Source organism: Hyla sarda, chromosome 1 (genome assembly GCF_029499605.1).
Source record: "Hyla sarda isolate aHylSar1 chromosome 1, aHylSar1.hap1, whole genome shotgun sequence".
NCBI classification, from domain to species: domain Eukaryota; kingdom Metazoa; phylum Chordata; class Amphibia; order Anura; family Hylidae; genus Hyla; species Hyla sarda.
Window position 1 is genome coordinate 365,580,514 of NC_079189.1, and position 17,507 is coordinate 365,598,020.

The following is a 17,507-nucleotide window of genomic DNA, read 5'->3' on the forward strand; positions in this document are numbered from 1 at the left end:
GCAGGAAATTTTATTTTGGCCTCTCTCGTCAACAGGTTCAACATCCCGGTGACCAGTCTCGCCAGACCCCTCTACATCAATTGTGTAAATAATGAAAGATTGGACTGTACCATACGTTTCCGCACGGAGCCCCTTCTTATGAGCATCGGATCTCATCATGAGAGGATTGAACTTTTGGTCCTCCCCAATTGCACCTCGGAGATTCTCCTTGGACTTCCCTGGCTTCAACTTCATTCCCCAAACCTGGATTGGTCCACTGGGGAGATCAAGAGTTGGGGGTCCTCTTGTTCCAAGAACTGTCTAAAACCGGTTCCCAGTAACCCTTGCCGTAACTCTGTGGTTCCTCCAGTAACCGGTCTCCCTAAGGCCTATATGGACTTCGCGGATGTTTTCTGCAAAAAACAAGCTGAGACTCTACCTCCTCACAGGCCTTATGATTGCCCTATCGACCTCCTCCCGGGTACTACTCCACCCCGGGGCAGAATTTATCCTCTCTCTGCCCCAGAGACTCTTGCCATGTCCGAATACGTCCAGGAGAATCTAAAAAAGGGCTTTATCCGTAAATCCTCCTCTCCTGCCGGAGCCGGATTTTTCTTTGTGTCCAAAAAAGATGGCTCCCTACGTCCTTGCATTGACTACCGCGGTCTTAATAAAATCACGGTTAAGAACCGCTACCCCTTACCCCTCATCTCTGAACTCTTTGATCGCCTCCAAGGTGCCCACATCTTCACTAAATTGGACTTAAGAGGCGCCTATAACCTCATCCGCATCAGAGAGGGGGACGAGTGGAAAACGGCATTTAACACCAGAGATGGACACTTTGAGTATCTGGTCATGCCCTTTGGACTGTGCAATGCCCCTGCCGTCTTCCAAGACTTTGTCAATGAAATTTTTCGTGATCTGTTATACTCCTGTGTTGTTGTATATCTGGACGATATCCTAATTTTTTCTGCCAATCTAGAAGAACACCGCCAGCATGTCCGTATGGTTCTTCAGAGACTTCGTGACAACCAACTCTATGCCAAAATTGAGAAATGTCTGTTTGAATGCCAATCTCTTCCTTTTCTAGGATATTTGGTCTCTGGCCAGGGACTACAGATGGATCCAGACAAACTCTCTGCCGTCTTAGATTGGCCACGCCCCTCCGGACTCCGTGCTATCCAACGCTTTTTGGGGTTCGCCAATTATTACAGGCAATTTATTCCACATTTTTCTACCATTGTGGCTCCTATCGTGGCTTTAACCAAAAAAAATGCTGATCCCAAGTCCTGGCCTCCTCAAGCAGAAGACTCCTTTAAACGACTCAAGTCTGCCTTTTCTTCGGCTCCCGTGCTCTCCAGACCTGACCCTTCCAAACCCTTCCTATTGGAGGTTGATGCCTCCTCAGTGGGAGCTGGAGCTGTTCTTCTACAAAAAAATTCTTCCGGGCATGCTGTCACTTGTGGTTTTTTCTCTAGGACCTTCTCTCCAGCGGAGAGGAACTACTCCATCGGGGATCGAGAGCTTCTAGCCATTAAATTAGCACTTGAGGAATGGAGGCATCTGCTGGAGGGATCAAGATTTCCTGTTATTATCTACACCGACCACAAGAACCTCTCCTACCTCCAGTCTGCCCAACGGCTGAATCCTCGCCAGGCCCGGTGGTCTCTGTTCTTTGCCCGATTTAATTTTGAGATTCACTTTCGTCCTGCCGATAAGAACATTAGGGCCGATGCTCTCTCTCGTTCCTCGGATGCCTCAGAAGTTGATCTCCCTCCGCAACACATCATTCCACCTGACTGCCTGATCTCCACTTCTCCTGCCTCCATCAGGCAGACTCCTCCAGGAAAGACCTTTGTTTCTCCACGCCAACGCCTCGGAATCCTCAAATGGGGTCACTCCTCCCATCTCGCAGGTCATGCGGGCATCAAGAAATCTGTGCAACTCATCTCCCGCTTCTATTGGTGGCCGACTCTGGAGACGGATGTTGGGGACTTTGTGCGAGCCTGCACTATCTGTGCCCGGGATAAGACTCCTCGCCAGAAGCCCGCTGGTTTTCTTCATCCTCTGCCTGTCCCCGAACAGCCTTGGTCTCTGATTGGTATGGATTTTATTACTGATTTACCCCCTTCCCGTGGCAACACCGTTATTTGGGTGGTCGTTGATCGATTCTCCAAAATGGCACATTTCATCCCTCTTCCTGGTCTTCCTTCTGCGCCTCAGTTGGCTAAACAATTTTTTGTACACATTTTTCGTCTTCACGGGTTGCCTACGCAGATTGTCTCGGATAGAGGGGTCCAATTCGTGTCTAAATTCTGGAGGGCTCTCTGTAAACAACTCAAGATTAAATTAAATTTTTCCTCTGCATATCATCCCCAGTCCAATGGACAAGTAGAAAGAATTAACCAGATCCTGGGTGATTATTTGCGACATTTTGTTTCCTCCCGCCAGGATGACTGGGCAGATCTCCTTCCATGGGCCGAATTCTCGTATAACTTCAGGGTCTCTGAATCTTCCTCCAAATCCCCATTTTTCGTGGTGTACGGCCGTCACCCTCTTCCCCCCCTCCCTACCCCCTTGCCCTCTGGTCTGCCCGCTGTGGATGAAATTTCTCGTGACCTTTCCATTATATGGAGAGAGACCCAAAATTCTCTCTTACAGGCTTCTTCACGTATGAAGAGGTTCGCGGATAAGAAAAGAAGAGCTCCCCCCGTTTTTTCCCCTGGAGACAAGGTATGGCTCTCCGCTAAATATGTCCGCTTCCGTGTCCCTAGCTACAAGTTGGGACCACGCTATCTTGGTCCTTTCAAAATTTTGTGTCAAATTAATCCTGTCTCTTATAAACTTCTTCTTCCTCCTTCTCTTCGTATCCCTAATGCCTTTCACGTCTCTCTTCTCAAACCACTCATCCTCAACCGTTTTTCTCCCAAATCTGTTCCTCCCACTCCTGTTTCCGGCTCCTCGGACGTCTTCTCGGTCAAGGAAATTTTGGCTGCCAAAAAGGTCAGAGGGAAAAATTTTTTTTTAGTAGACTGGGAGGGTTGTGGTCCTGAAGAGAGATCCTGGGAACCTGAGGACAACATCCTTGACAAAAGTCTGCTCCTCAGGTTCTCAGGCTCCAAGAAGAGGGGGAGACCCAAGGGGGGGGGGTACTGTTACGCCGAGCGCTCCGGGTCCCCGCTCCTCCCCGGAGCGCTCGCTTCACTCCCTCCGCTGCAGCGCTCCGGTCACGTCCTCTGACCCGGGGCGCTGCGATCCCGCTGCCAGCCGGGATGCGATTCGCGATGCGGGTAGCGCCCGCTCGCGATGCGCACCCCGGCTCCCCTACCTGACTCGCTCCCCGTCTGTTCTGTCCCGGCGCGCGCGGCCCCGCTCCCTAGGGCGCGCGCGCGCCGGGTCTCTGCGATTTAAAGGGCCACTGCGCCGCTGATTGGCGCAGTGGTTCCAATTAGGGTTTTCACCTGTGCACTTCCCTATATTACCTCACTTCCCTTGCACTCCCTTGCCGGATCTTGTTGCCTTAGTGCCAGTGAAAGCGTTCCTTGTGTGTTCCTTGCCTGTGTTTCCAGACCTTCTGCCGTTGCCCCTGACTACGATCCTTGCTGCCTGCCCCGACCTTCTGCTACGTCCGACCTTGCTTCTGCCTACTCCCTTGTACCGCGCCTATCTTCAGCAGCCAGAGAGGTGAGCCGTTGCTAGTGGATACGACCTGGTCACTACCGCCGCAGCAAGACCATCCCGCTTTGCGGCGGGCTCTGGTGAAAACCAGTAGTGGCTTAGAACCGGTCCACTAGCACGGTCCACGCCAATCCCTCTCTGGCACAGAGGGTCCACTACCTGCCAGCCGGCATCGTGACAGTTTGTGTAATATTTGTTTTATTTGTGAAGCTTCCTTATTATAATTAGTCACAAAATTTATTTTAAATTCAGAGGTTTGTACATAGGAATAATTGTTTCTATTCTTGGTAGAACTATTTGGATTATTTATTTTCGGAATAACTAAATCTGATTGTTTTTTATTTTTCACTTTATTGTAGGAATTAATAAGGAGTTTTTTTTGGGTACCCCTTTTCTGCGAAACGTCCCCTAAGGACAGCAGCCTGCGCATCGAAATCCTCATCGGAGGTACAATTTTTCTGAATGCGCAGGTACTGCCCATAGGGGATAATGGGCACTGTCGAAATTAAGAAAACTATTAATATCCACTTTTTAAAAAAATGTTTTAGTGGAGATTTGACCTGTTTCTAACCTCGTAAGTTCTAAATCTAGAAATTGGATGGTATTAGTAGAATAGTGCATTGTAAATTGTAAACCCCAAGAATTCTGGTTCAACTCATAGACGAAATTTTCAGCCTCAGAAAAAGTGCCTCCCCAAATAAAGAAAAGGTCATCAATATACCTACGAAAAAAATAAACTAAATTAGTAAAATCCCGGGACTGTGCCATGACAAGGGACTCGAAACGCCCCATGAAAAAGGTTAGAAACAGGTCAAATCTCCACTAAAACATTTTTTAAAAAAGTGGATATTAATAGTTTTCTTAATTTCGACAGTGCCCATTATCCGGTATGGCTGAGGGGTGTCCCCTATGGGCAGTACCTGCGCATTCGGAAAAATTGTACCTCCGATGAGGATTTCGATGCGCAGGCTGCTGTCCTTAGGGGACGTTTCGCAGAAAAAGGGTACCCAAAAAAACTCCTTATTAATTCCTACAATAAAGTGAAAAATAAAAAACAATCAGATTTAGTTATTCCGAAAATAAATAATCCAAATAGTTCTACCAAGAATAGAAACAATTATTCCTATGTACAAACCTCTGAATTTAAAATAAATTTTGTGACTAATTATAATAAGGAAGCTTCACAAATAAAACAAATATTACACAAACATTGGCCAATCATACTCCAAGATCCAGTTCTCAAGGAGCTGATTCCTCCAACTCCCAGAGTCACCTTTAGATGGGCAAACACCCTGCAAAATATAATAGCTCCAGGTAAATATAAGGCCAAACCATGTTCTATAATATCTAGAGACGGTTTTTGTACCCCTTGTGGGATTTCACGCTGTCTTTGTTGCAGTTTAATCAAAGAACGAACCACATCATTTTTTTCTTCCCAAACCGGATTATCATATAATATTAAGGATAAGGTTACATGCAATACTTCCTTTGCCATATACTTATTAACATGCAGTTGCAATCTTCAATACGTAGGCCGCACTGTACAAACAGTGCGGGCACGTATGAATAAACATCGTTGGAACATCAAACATAAATACTTGCTACATAGTGTGTCAAAACATTTTACCCTTAAACATGATAATAATTTGGAGTCTCTAAAATTAACAATTCTTGAAACAATTCCATGTGATCATTCAAATAGGTATCAACGTCTTATTAATCGTGAATCCTACTGGATTCACAAGCTCTTAACATTGACCCCTAATGGGCTTAATGAGACCATAGAGAATGTTAAATAATACCCATCCTTTGGTAAAAATGGCTTCTCTGTGGTCACTTGTTCCCATGTGGTCACCTCTACAACTGTATACCAACGATCCTTCTCCCCTCCCCCCTCCTTCTCTCCTCCCCTCTTACTCCCCCTCTTTTTCACCTAGCACTTTAATTAAGTGCTTAATATCAGTAAGTAGTAGTACACATTGAGCGTTTTTTATCTCAATAATTAGAGTTCTTGTAACGCCAGTTCGGACTACTGGGGTAGTTCTGATTGTTTTCAGTACAAGATTGTTGTTATGTATTATTTTGTTTCATGTGTTATACTCTCATAAGTATATATTTATGTAAAAAAGTTTTTTATTTTTCTGATCTTCTATCAATTGTTATTATTATCATTATTATTATTAGTAATATTATTTCTGTTTTAATTTTAATTTTATTTTTGTTTCAATATGTATACATGTGGGTGCATTCATGTGCATATACGTCTTTGCGCGCATATGTCTATGTACATGTGTATGTATATGTATGTGTATGTATACATGTGTGTATATACGTCTGTTAATTATCATATCTTGACCATATACAGTAGGGTTGGCACACATGCGGGTGTGTGCGCATATGTGTATATATGCATATATATTTTATGTATGTGTATGTTTTATGTCCCACGCATTATGTGTGCCTGGTCCTTTCCCTATTTTCCATTATTCCTTCTTTATTATAATTCTTGGCTTCATTTTTTGTTTTACTAATTATTTATTCATTATTATATTTCCTTGATGCATTTTATGAGTATATATGCTTATTTTAATTATTTTAAGTATTTAAATGTAGTTTATGAGTATATATATACACTTTTTGTGAAAATTTACTTTGTCAGGTAGGGGTTAATACCTGCGTGTATATAAATCCCTCCCTGAGAAGTGTTTGTTATGCCTGATGAAACCGTGCAAGTGCGGTGAAACGCGTCGCATTGGATTAAATCTGTTCGCTACACACCTGGCTCTATTGTCCTCTCCTTGGTCAGCGCCGATATTCCCATCATCTCTGAAGTTCACCTCACATCTCTGTGGATATTAAGACTGGAAGCGCAAGGTCCAGCAGGTTTAAATGATAAAGTGGATCTATCTCCCTTCATTGAATAAGAAATATGAAGTATTACTGCAAGTATCTTGTGACTCTATTTTAACTATTTATGATATCATTTGATTATTTTTCACTAAATTCACGTTTGTTTTGCTTTTTTTCTTGTGATCACGTGGGCACCAGCTGATCCAATAAAAATACGGTTTGCAATGACGTGAATAGAGGCCAGATGAAGTACACCTGTACGAAACAAACCGGTTAGTCACCTCTGAGCCTCCCGTTACATCCATCTTTCCACCTGCTTCCTCGCTGTGCCTCTACTTGCTTGGTCATCTCGGCGGTGAGTTGCTGGATCTTTTCTCTTGTTTACCGTATATTTGTTTCTATTTCTTGGATCCTGGTACCACCACTAGACTATTATTTATTACATTGGTTGGACTGTTTTGTTTTTTACCTTTGAGACGTGGACCCCTATTTTTGTTCGTTCACGCTACTTCCACCCTTATACCTACACACGTGTTTTTGTTATGTGCCTCCCTTCACCACTTCTTTATTCATTGTAGATTTGTAAATTACTTCTATTAAAAAATCTTAATCCTTTCAGTTATGAGCTACTGAAGTTGAGTTGTTCTTTTCTGTCTAAGTGCTCTCTGTTGAGACCTGTCTCGGGAACTGTGCAGAGTAGAAGCAAATCTCCATAGCAAACCTCTTCTACTCTGTGCAGGTCCCAAGACAAGCAGAGATGTCAGCAGAGAGCACTGTTGCCAGACAGAAAAGAACAACTCAACTTCAGCAGCTGATAATTATTGGAAGGATTAAGATTTTTTAATAGAAGTAATTTACAAATCTGTTTAACTTTTTGGAGCCAGTTGATATGAAGAAAAAAGTTTTTTTCCTGGAGTACCCCTCTAAAAGTTAAGTTTTACATAATGCATATCCTCAATACTTACTTGTGCACACTAAAACTTTTACAAAAGGTTCTGCCTACCTGCCTCAGCTACTATTCTGATCCTGCCACCTGCCTGATGCAACACATCTGATGCCAAGTTCTCCTTTTTTCACCCACCTTTGTCAAGGGTACTGGTATTGCCACCCACCACCCCACTATTTCACCGGGTCACTTTCAGGACTCCTGATGCTGCTGATGTCACCTCCAGGCTGTGTCATTCTGCCACCATATGTTTTCCTCATGCTGATTCCAGCTCCAGGCTGTCTCATTCTGCCACCATATGTTCTGCTCATGCTGCTGCCACCTCCAGGCTGTCTCATTCTGCAACTATATGGTCTCCTCATGCTTTCACCACCTCCAGGCTGTGTCACTGTACCGCCATGTGGTCTCCTCATGCTGCTGGCACATTAAATTAAACTTTTCAGGTTCATCTATTTGAAATCTTCAATTTAAATGTTAAAAACGTTCTTTAATCTCTTCAATTGTGAGGTCCTATGGTCTCGTCAGGCTGTTGCCACCTCCAGGCTGGGTCATTCAGCCAATATATGGTCTCCTCATGTTGCCGCCACCTCCAGGCTGGGTCATTTAGCTACTATATGGTCTCCTCATGCTGCCGCCACCTCCACACTGCGTCATTCAGCCACTATATGGTCTGCTCTTGCTGCCAAGAACTCCAGGCTGTGTCATTCAGCCACTATATGGTCTCCTCATGCTGCCGCCTACTCCAGGCTGTGTCATTCAGCCACTATACGGTCTACTCATGCTGCCGCCAACTCCAGACTGTATCATTCAGCCACTATATGGTCTCGTCATTCTGCCGCCAACTACAGGCTGTATATGCAGAATATGAAAAGAGGAAAAATAAATACAAAGCGCAGCAATGTGCCATTCCTCCTAGTAACCATCTGCCTGGCAGCAAATGTATAATCTTGCTCACCTTTAGGTGTTGTACTTTGAGCACAACACCATGTAGCAATTGTGGCAGAAAGCCGTGGTGGGAACTCCGAGAGTGCTGCATGCACCAACCCGTCCTGGTGGCCTCATTGACGGTCTTGAGGATTGCAGAATACAATGGCCGTGACAATGATAAAAATGCAGGTGTGGTGAGGCACTCTCCTCGGGGTGATTGATCATCCACTTAGTCCTAAGTGGATGATCATTAACCCCGAGGAGAGCGCCTCACCGCACCTGCATCTTTATCGTTGTCACGGTCATTGTATTCTGCAAACTACAGGCTGTGTCATTCAGCCACTATATGGTCTCCTCATGCTTCCACCACCTCCAGGCTGTGTCACTGTACCGCCATGTGGTCTCCTCATGCTGCTGGCACATTAAATATAACTTTTTAGGTTCATCTATTTGAAATCTTCAATTTAAATGTTAAAACATATCTTTAATCTTTTCAATTTTGAGGCCCTATGGTCTCGTCAGGCTGTTGCCACCTCCAGGCTAGGTCATTCAGCCACTATATGGTCTCTTCATGCTGCCGCCACCGCCACGCTGTGTCATTCAGCCACTATATGGTCTCCTCCTGCTGCCATCACCTCCATGCTGTGTCATTCAGCCACTGTATGGTCTCCTCATGCTGCCACCACTTCCACACTGTGTCATTCAGGCACTATATGGTCTCCTCATGCTGCCGCCACTTCCACGTTGTGTCATTCAGCCACTATATGGTCTTCTCATACTGATGCCACCTCCAGGCTCTGTCATTGTGCCACTCTGCGACAGCGATTCTAAAAGTGACGCCTCTAATCTGCATGTCATACTGAATAACAGTATTATTTCACTAACCCAGCACACACCCTATGTGTGTTACAGTATAGCAAAGTGTTCTACATCCCTATTGAGGCTCTCTGTAGGCCAAAAATAGCCATTTTTAATACATATTTGCCGCAAATAAATTCGGACCGATTTTTTCGGAAAATTCTGCAAATCGGCTGAATCGAATTTTTCATAAATCCGCTCATCTCTAATAATTTAGAGATTTATTATATAATGAAATAATTTATTTTTCAGAAATCTTTTTAACCTCTTTAGGACGCAGGGAGTAACTGTATGCCACGCGGTGACCCCTCGTCATATCGGGTCGGTCCTTGCAGCTAACGATAGCCGGGACCCATGGCTAATACCAGACATCACCGATCACAGTGATGCCTGGTATTAACCCTTAGACGCGGCGATCAAAGTTGGTCGCCGCATCTTAAATGTAAAAAAACACAACGCGGCAGCTCAGTCGGGCTGATCAGGACCAACGATCAGCTGAGGACACACGAGAAGGGTCCCTACATTCCTCCTCGGCATCAGATCGGCGATTGATTGCTCCAAGACTGAGATCCAGGCTTGAGCAATCGACTACTGAAAACACTGATCAATGCAATGCTATGGATAGCACTGATGAGTGTATGCAATCAATGTACTGCATGTTATAGTCCCCTATGGGGGCTATAACATTGCAAAAAAAAAAAAAGTGAAAAAAAAAAGTTTAATAAAAGTTTGAATCCCCCCCCCCCCACACACTTTTCCCCATGAAAAAAAAAACTGTGTAAAAAATTTATATAAACATACATGGTACCGCCGCATGCGTAAATGTCCGAATTATAAAAATATATTATTAATTAAGCCGCATGGTCAATGACATATACGTAAAAAAATTCCAAAGTACAAAACAGACTATTTTTGGTCACTTTTTATACCATAAAAAAATGAATAAAAAGTGATCAAAAAGTCCGATCAAAACAAAAATGGTACCGATAAAAACTTCAGATAGTGGCACAAAAAATTGAGCCCTCAAAATTGAAAGGGTTAGGATTTTTAAAAGGTGAGGAGGAAAAAACAAAAGTGCAAAAACGGAAAAAACCTTGAGTACTGAGGGGTTAAAAATGAAAAAAAGCAATATGGTTGGTTGATATAGGATACTGCACCACTTTTTCTCCACACGGGATACTTTATATACTTTTATGCAACCTGATTTGAGACAATTTCCATGTGAGTTATACCTGACCAATAAATTTTTAACATTTTTGTTAAAAAATGTATGCCATGTTCGGAATCAGTGCAACAAATTGTTGGTCATATTGCAGTGCAAATTGCTATTTGTAAACCCATACACAAATAGCATTATCAGAAAATGACAAATTCATTAAATAGAATATCTCACCTTTCTGCAGTGACTCGAATTCTTTCATCATTAGAAGAGTTAAATCGATCATCTTTTTCTCTAAAATATTCCTCTATGCACTGTTCTTCAAAATCATGAACTTTCTTAAGTTCGTCATCTGTTATAAACAGTTCTGTTGAGGAGAGAATACAGGCAATGCTTATTGGGGATTCTTGAAATCCTTTTGGTATAGAGTTTAGTTGTGAATGTATGATTCAGTCAAACAAGACTCTTGCGAGCAGAGAGATTTCATAGGGGAGGGGTTATCCATAAGGAGGGCGTTTGCTATGAGAATATGTGCACTCAGGGCTTGAGAAAACAACCATGGAGGACCACGGAGGAAAGGAGCCATGGATCGGGAAATGGTTAAGACAATTGTCATCCGTGTCACCGCACTACAAGCCTATACCAGCAGGTGAGTGCAGGAAACGCTGATGACAGATTCCCTATACTGACTCTTTATTAAAGGGGTACTCTATCCAAAGGATAGGGGATAAGATGTCTGATTGCGGGGGTGTAGTAGCTGGGGACCCCCGAGATTTCTCCTGCAGCACCCCCGTTCACCAGCTGAATGGAGCAAAGAACGCTCCATGGCTGATGACGGATGATACAGGGGCCGGAGTATCGTGACATCATGGCCCTGCCCCCTCGTGGCATTACGCTCCGCCCCCTCAATGCAAGCCTATGGGAGGGTGTGTGATGGCCGCTACGCCCTCTCCCATAGGCTTGCATTGAGGGGGCGGAGCGTAATGCCATGAGGGGGTGGTGCAGTGACGATACTCCGGCCCCTGTATCACCCATCATTAGCCACGAAGCATTCTTTACTCCGTGTAGCTGATGAACGGGGGTGCTGCGGCTGGGGACCCCCGCAATCAGACCTCTTATCCCCTATCCATTAAATACATAGCCTGGCGATAAACACCTCATGTCTGTCTCTCAGTACAGAGTAAAGGCAAGGTCAGAATGACAATTATCTGAGCGATAGTTCTCTTGGTGTGCCATGTGTGACACCTGGCATTTAGAGTCAATACAAATTACATAAAAAGGATACACTGTGTCTGGATGTTATTTATTTACTGATGTCTAAGGACAAAATAATTAAATATATTTTGTCTCCACTTTAAAGCTTCTTTTATTAGGCATCTGGTTTATTATACAATCAGTAATAATATTGATGTCCAATGGAGCATTAAAGGAGTACTCCGGTGGAAAACATTTCTTTTTAAATCAACTGGTGCCAGAAAGTTAAACAGATTTGTACATTACTTCTATTAACCCCTTAAGGACTCAGGGTTTTTCCGTTTTTGCACTTTCGTTTTTTCCTCCTTACCTTTAAAAAATCATAACCCTTTCAATTTTCCACCTAAAAATCCATATTATGGCTTATTTTTTGCGTCGCCAATTCTACTTTGCAGTGACATTAGTCATTTTACCCAAAAATGCACGGCGAAACGGAAAAAAAAATCATTGTGCGACAAAATCGAAAAAAAAACACCATTTTGTAACTTTTGGGGGCTTCCGTTTCTACGCAGTGCATATTTCGGTAAAAATTACACCTTATCATTATTCTGTAGGTCCATACAGTTAAAATGATACCCTACTTATATAGGTTTGATTTTGTCGCACTTCTGGAAAAAATCATAACTACATGCAGGAAAATTTATACGTTTAAAAATGTCATCTTCTGACCCCTATAACTTTTCTATTTTTCCACGTACGGGGCGGTATGAGGACTCATTTTTTGCGCCGTGATCTGAAGTTTTTATTGGTATGATTTTTGTTTTGATATGACTTTTTGATCACTTTTTATTCATTTTTTAATGTTATAAAAAGTTACCAAAATACGCTTTTTTGGACTTTGGAATTTTTTTGCGCGTACGCCATTGACCGTACAGCTTAATTAATGATATATTTTTATAGTTCGGACATTTACGCACGCGGCGATACCACATATGTTTATTTTTATTTTTTTTTACACGGTTTTATTTTTCTTATGGGAAAAGGGGGGTGATTCAAACTTTTATTAGGGAAGGGTTTAAATGACCTTTATTAACACTTTTTTTTTTACTTTTTTTTTGCAGTGTTATAGGTCCCATAGGGACCTATAACACTGCACACACTGATCTCTCATTCTGATCACAGGCGTGTATTAACACGCCTGTGATCAGCATTATCGGCGCTTGACTGCTCCTGCCTGGATCTCAGGCACGGAGCAGTCATTCGTCGATCGGACACCGAGGAGGCAGGTAAGAGCCCTCCCGGTGTCCGATCAGCTGTTCGGGACGCCGCGATTTCACCGCGGCGGTCCCGAACAGCCCGACTGAGCAGCCCGGATACTTTCAGTTTCACTTTAGAAGCGGCGGTCAGCTTTGACCGCCGCTTCTAAAGGGTTAATACCGCATATCGCCGCGATCGGCGATGTGTGGTATTAGCCGCGGGTCCCGGCCGTTGATTAGCGCCGGGACCCACGCGATATGATGCGGGATTGCGGCGCGATCCCGCTTCATATCGCGGGAGCCGGCGCAGGACGTAAATATATGTCCTGCGTCGTTAAGGGGTTAAACAACCTTAACCCTTTCAGTACTTATTAGCAGCTGTATGCTACAGAGAAAATTATTTTCTTTTTGAATTTATTTTTGTCTTGTCAACAGTGCTCTCTGCTGACATCTGATGCCCGTATCAGGAACTGTCCAGAGCAGGAGAAAATCCCCATAGCAAACCTATGCTGCTCTCGACAGTTCCTGACATGGACAAAGGTGTCAGCAGAGAGCACTGTTGTCAAGACAAAAAAGAAATTCAAAAAGAATATAATTTCCTCAATCTGAAAGGATTAAGATTTTTAAATAGAAGCAATTTACAAATCTGTTTAACTTTCTGGCACCAGTTCATTTAAAAAACAAAAGAACACACTGGTACACACTGTTCTACCTGAAGCCAACATGAATCAAAGCCTATAAAGCTGTTACAGTAGCTATTTAACCATAGGTAAAATAATATGTTTAATTAGGGCAATTGCACATAACAGATCGGTGCTGTATGGCTTTGGGCCCACACTGTACCCTCATGTACCTGTGATTACTTAAAGGGATACTCCAGTGGAAAAAAAATGTCATATGAATTGGCTCCAGAAAGTTAAACAGATTTAAAAAATCTTAATCCTTCCAGTACTTATCAGCTGCTGTATACTACAGAGGAAGCTAAGTTGTTCTTTTCTGTCTAACCAAAGTGCTCTCTGCTGACACCTCTATCCATGTTAGGAACTGTCCAGAGTACAAGCAAATCCCCATAGCAAACCTCTCCTGCTTTGGACAGTTCCTGACATGGACAGAGGTGTTAGCAGAGAGCACTTTATAAAAGTAATTTACAAATCTATATAACTGTTACACACTGTGCTCTGGCCACATGCACTCGCCGTGAGCGCATTGTCCCGCTCTCCCCTGCTGCCTGCGGGGCTGCGATTCGCATCGCGGGATGCGCCCGCATGCGAATCCCAGCCCGTCACTTACCACGGTCCTCTGCTGCCTCTTCCTCTCAGCTCCGGCACGCGTGTCCCCTTCTAGGGCGTGCGTGTGCCGGAGCTCTGAAATTTAAAGGGCCAGTACGCCCATAATTATGTGCAACACCTGACACTATTCTATAAGTCCCTGCACCTCCCACTCTTCCTTGCTGGATTTTCAGTGCCATTTTCCTGAGATTAAGCATATCTTTTGTCTGTTTGCCTAGCCCGTGTTCTGACCCATCCCCTACATTATTGACTACGCACCTTTGCCGCCTGCCTTGACCTTCTGCTAGTCCAACTTTGTCTCTGCCTCATCCTACTGTACTTTGCTTAGCTACCTGTGTGGTCGAGTCGTATCGGGGGTAGCGACCTGGGTGTCGCCTGCCGCAGCAATCCAATACTGCCTTGCGGCGGGCTCTGGTGAAGCCCAGTGGCACCTTAGACTCCGCTCCCCGATACGGCCCATGCCATCAGCCACACAGGTCAGTGGATCTACATCCAGCAGCGTCACAGCAAGATGCGGCCATGGATCCTGCTGGGGTACCTCTGCCCGAGAATCTGGATCTCGCCGCTATAGTGGCTCTCCAGTCGCAGCAGTCGGCTCAGCAGGTGCAACAGTTAAAGCAGTTGTCCACCATGATGCAGCAATTCCTGACTGCCCAGCAACAACCTCAGCAGCCTCCTCCTGCTCTGCTAATGCTTCCCCTCCTGCAGTCACCACGGGATCCAAGCTCTGTTTGTCTCTTCCCGAGAAGTATGAAGGGGATCCCAAGTCCTGCCGTGGATTTGTGACACAGTGCTCCATGCACATAGAGCTTATGGCAGAACAGTTACCTATGGAACGAGCGAAGGTGGCCTTTGTCGTCAGTTTGTTAACTGGAAGGGCTCTGGTCTATGCAACTCTGTTATGGGATCATAGTGACCCTATTACAGCCAGTCTTCAGACTGTCCGGACTGAATTCCGAAGTGTTTTCGAAGAACCTGCACGAGCGTCTTCCCGCTGAAACGGCTTTGCTGAGCCTTTCTCAGGGTAACTCCTCCATGGGCGAGCACGCTATCCGATTTTATACCCTGGCTTCAGAGTTATCCTGGAATAGTGAAGCTCTTTGCGCCACTTTCAAAAGAAGACTTTCTAGCCATATTAAGGATGTCCTTGCTGCCCGGGAATTGCCATCTACCTTAAATGATCTTATACAGGGGGCCTCCCGGATTGATCTCGGTTTCTCTGAGCGATGTGAGGAACAACGACAAGAAAGGGAGTCTGCACGACCTCAGCACTTTCCTCGCCTGGCACCAGTCTTAGAAACATAGAATGTGTCAGCAGATAAGAACCATTTGACCCATCTAGTCTGCCCAATAATCTGAATACTATGAATAGTCCCTGGCCCTATCTTATATGAAGGATAGCCTTATGCTTATCCCATGCATGTTTAAACTCCTTCACTGTATTTGCAGCGACCACTTCTGCAGGAAGACTATTCCATGCATCCACTACTCTCTCAGTAAAGTAATACTTCCTGACATTACTTTTAAACCTTTGCCCCTCTAATTTAAAACTATGTCCTCTTGTGGTACTTTTTCTTATATTAAATATGCTCTCCTCCTTTACCGTGTTGATTCCCTTTATGTATTTAACCTCTTAAGGACCAAGGATGTATGAGTACGTCCTTGGTCCCGCTCCCGTGATATAACGCTGGTCCCACGGTGATCCCGCATCATATCATGGCGGGCCCGGCGTCATAGTGAAGCCGGGACCCGCCGCTAATAGCGCGCCGGCACTGATCGCGGTGCTGCATGCTATTAACCCTTTAGCCACGCGCTCAAAGCTGAGCCACGCGGCTAAAAGTGAAAGTAAAAAGTGCCGGTTAGCTCAATGGGCTGTTCAGAATAGCCGTGGCAAAATCGCGGCATCCCGAACAGCTTACAGGACAGCCAGAGGGTCCCTACCTGCCTCCTCGCTGTCCGAGCGCCGAATGACTGCTCAATGCCTGAGATCCAGGCATGAGCAGTCAAGCGGCAGAATCATCGCTCACTGGTTTCCTATGAGAAACCAGTGATCAATGTAATAGATCAGTGTGTGCAGTGTTATAGGTCCCTATGGGAGCCATAACACTGCAAAAAAAAAGTGAAAAAATAAAGTGAATAAAGATCATTTAACCCCTCCCCTATTAAAAATTTGTAACAGTGTAAATAAAAATAAAAATAAGCATATATGGTATCGCCGCATGCGGAAATGTCCGAATTATAAAAATATATTGTTAATTAAACCGCACGGTCAATGGCGTACGCGCAAAAAAATTCCAAGTCCAAAATAGTGCATTTTTGGTCACTTTTTAGATCATGAAAAAATTAATAAAAAGCGATCAATAAGTCCTATCAATGCAAAAATGGTACCGTTAAAAACTTCAGATCACGGCGCAAAAAATGAGCCCTCATACCGCCACAAAAATATAGGGGTCAGAAGATGACAATTTTAAACGTATAAATTTTCCTGCATGTAGTTATGATTTTTTCCAGAAGTACGACAAAATCAAACCTTTATAAGTAGGGTATCATTTTAATCGTATGAACCTACAGAATAAAGATAAGGTGTCATTTTCATCGAAAAATGTACTATGTAGAAACGGAAGCCCCCAAAAGTTACAAAACTGCGTTTTTTTTTTCAACTTTGTCTCACAATTATTTTTTTTTCCGTTTCACTGTAGATTTTTGGGCAAAATGACTGACGTCGTTACAAAGTAGAATTGGTGGCGCAAAAAATAAGCAATCATATGGATTTTTAGGTGCAGAATTGAAAGAGTTATGATTTTTTAATGGCAAGGAGCAAAAAACGAAAGTGCAAAAACGGAAACCCCCCAGTCCTTAAGGGGTTAAAAGTCGCTATCATATCCCCTCTGTCTCTTCTTTCTTCCAAGCTATACATGTTAAGGTCCTTTAACCTTTCCTGGTAAGTTTTGTCCTGCAATCCATGTACTAGTTTAGTAGCTCTTCTTTGAACTCTCTCTAGAGTATCTATATCCTTTTGGAGATATGGCCTCCAGTACTGCGCACAATACTCCTAGTGAGGTCTCACCAGTGTTCTGTACAGTGGCATGAGCACTTCTCTCTTTCTACTGCTTATACCTCTCCCTATACATCCAAGCAGTCTGCTAGCGTTTCCTGCTGCACTATTACATTGTCTTCCTACCTTTAAGTCTTCTGAAATAATTACTCCTAAATCCCTTTCCTCAGTTACTGAGGTCAGGAATGTGTCAAATATTCTATATTCTGCCTGATGGCTTTTACGCCCCAGGTGCATTATCTTGCACTTATCCACATTAAATTCTAGTTTTCCTCAATCCTTTTCCATTTGGCATATCCCTCCAGGAACATTAACC

The 17,507-nt window shown here is 43.9% G+C and overlaps 1 protein-coding gene across 11 annotated transcripts in view; it reads right to left on the bottom strand.

Annotated features, from left to right (window-relative positions):
* The window catches only part of TRPM3 (transient receptor potential cation channel subfamily M member 3), a 714,607-nt gene that overhangs the window by 26,659 nt on the left and 670,441 nt on the right, over positions 1-17,507 (bottom strand). For all 11 annotated transcript variants that reach the window (XM_056523079.1, XM_056523077.1, XM_056523078.1 and 8 more), the window contains one exon: positions 10,632-10,764. In XM_056523079.1, coding sequence (XP_056379054.1) covers positions 10,632-10,764 — 133 coding nt within the window. The remainder of the gene's footprint in view (positions 1-10,631; positions 10,765-17,507) is intronic.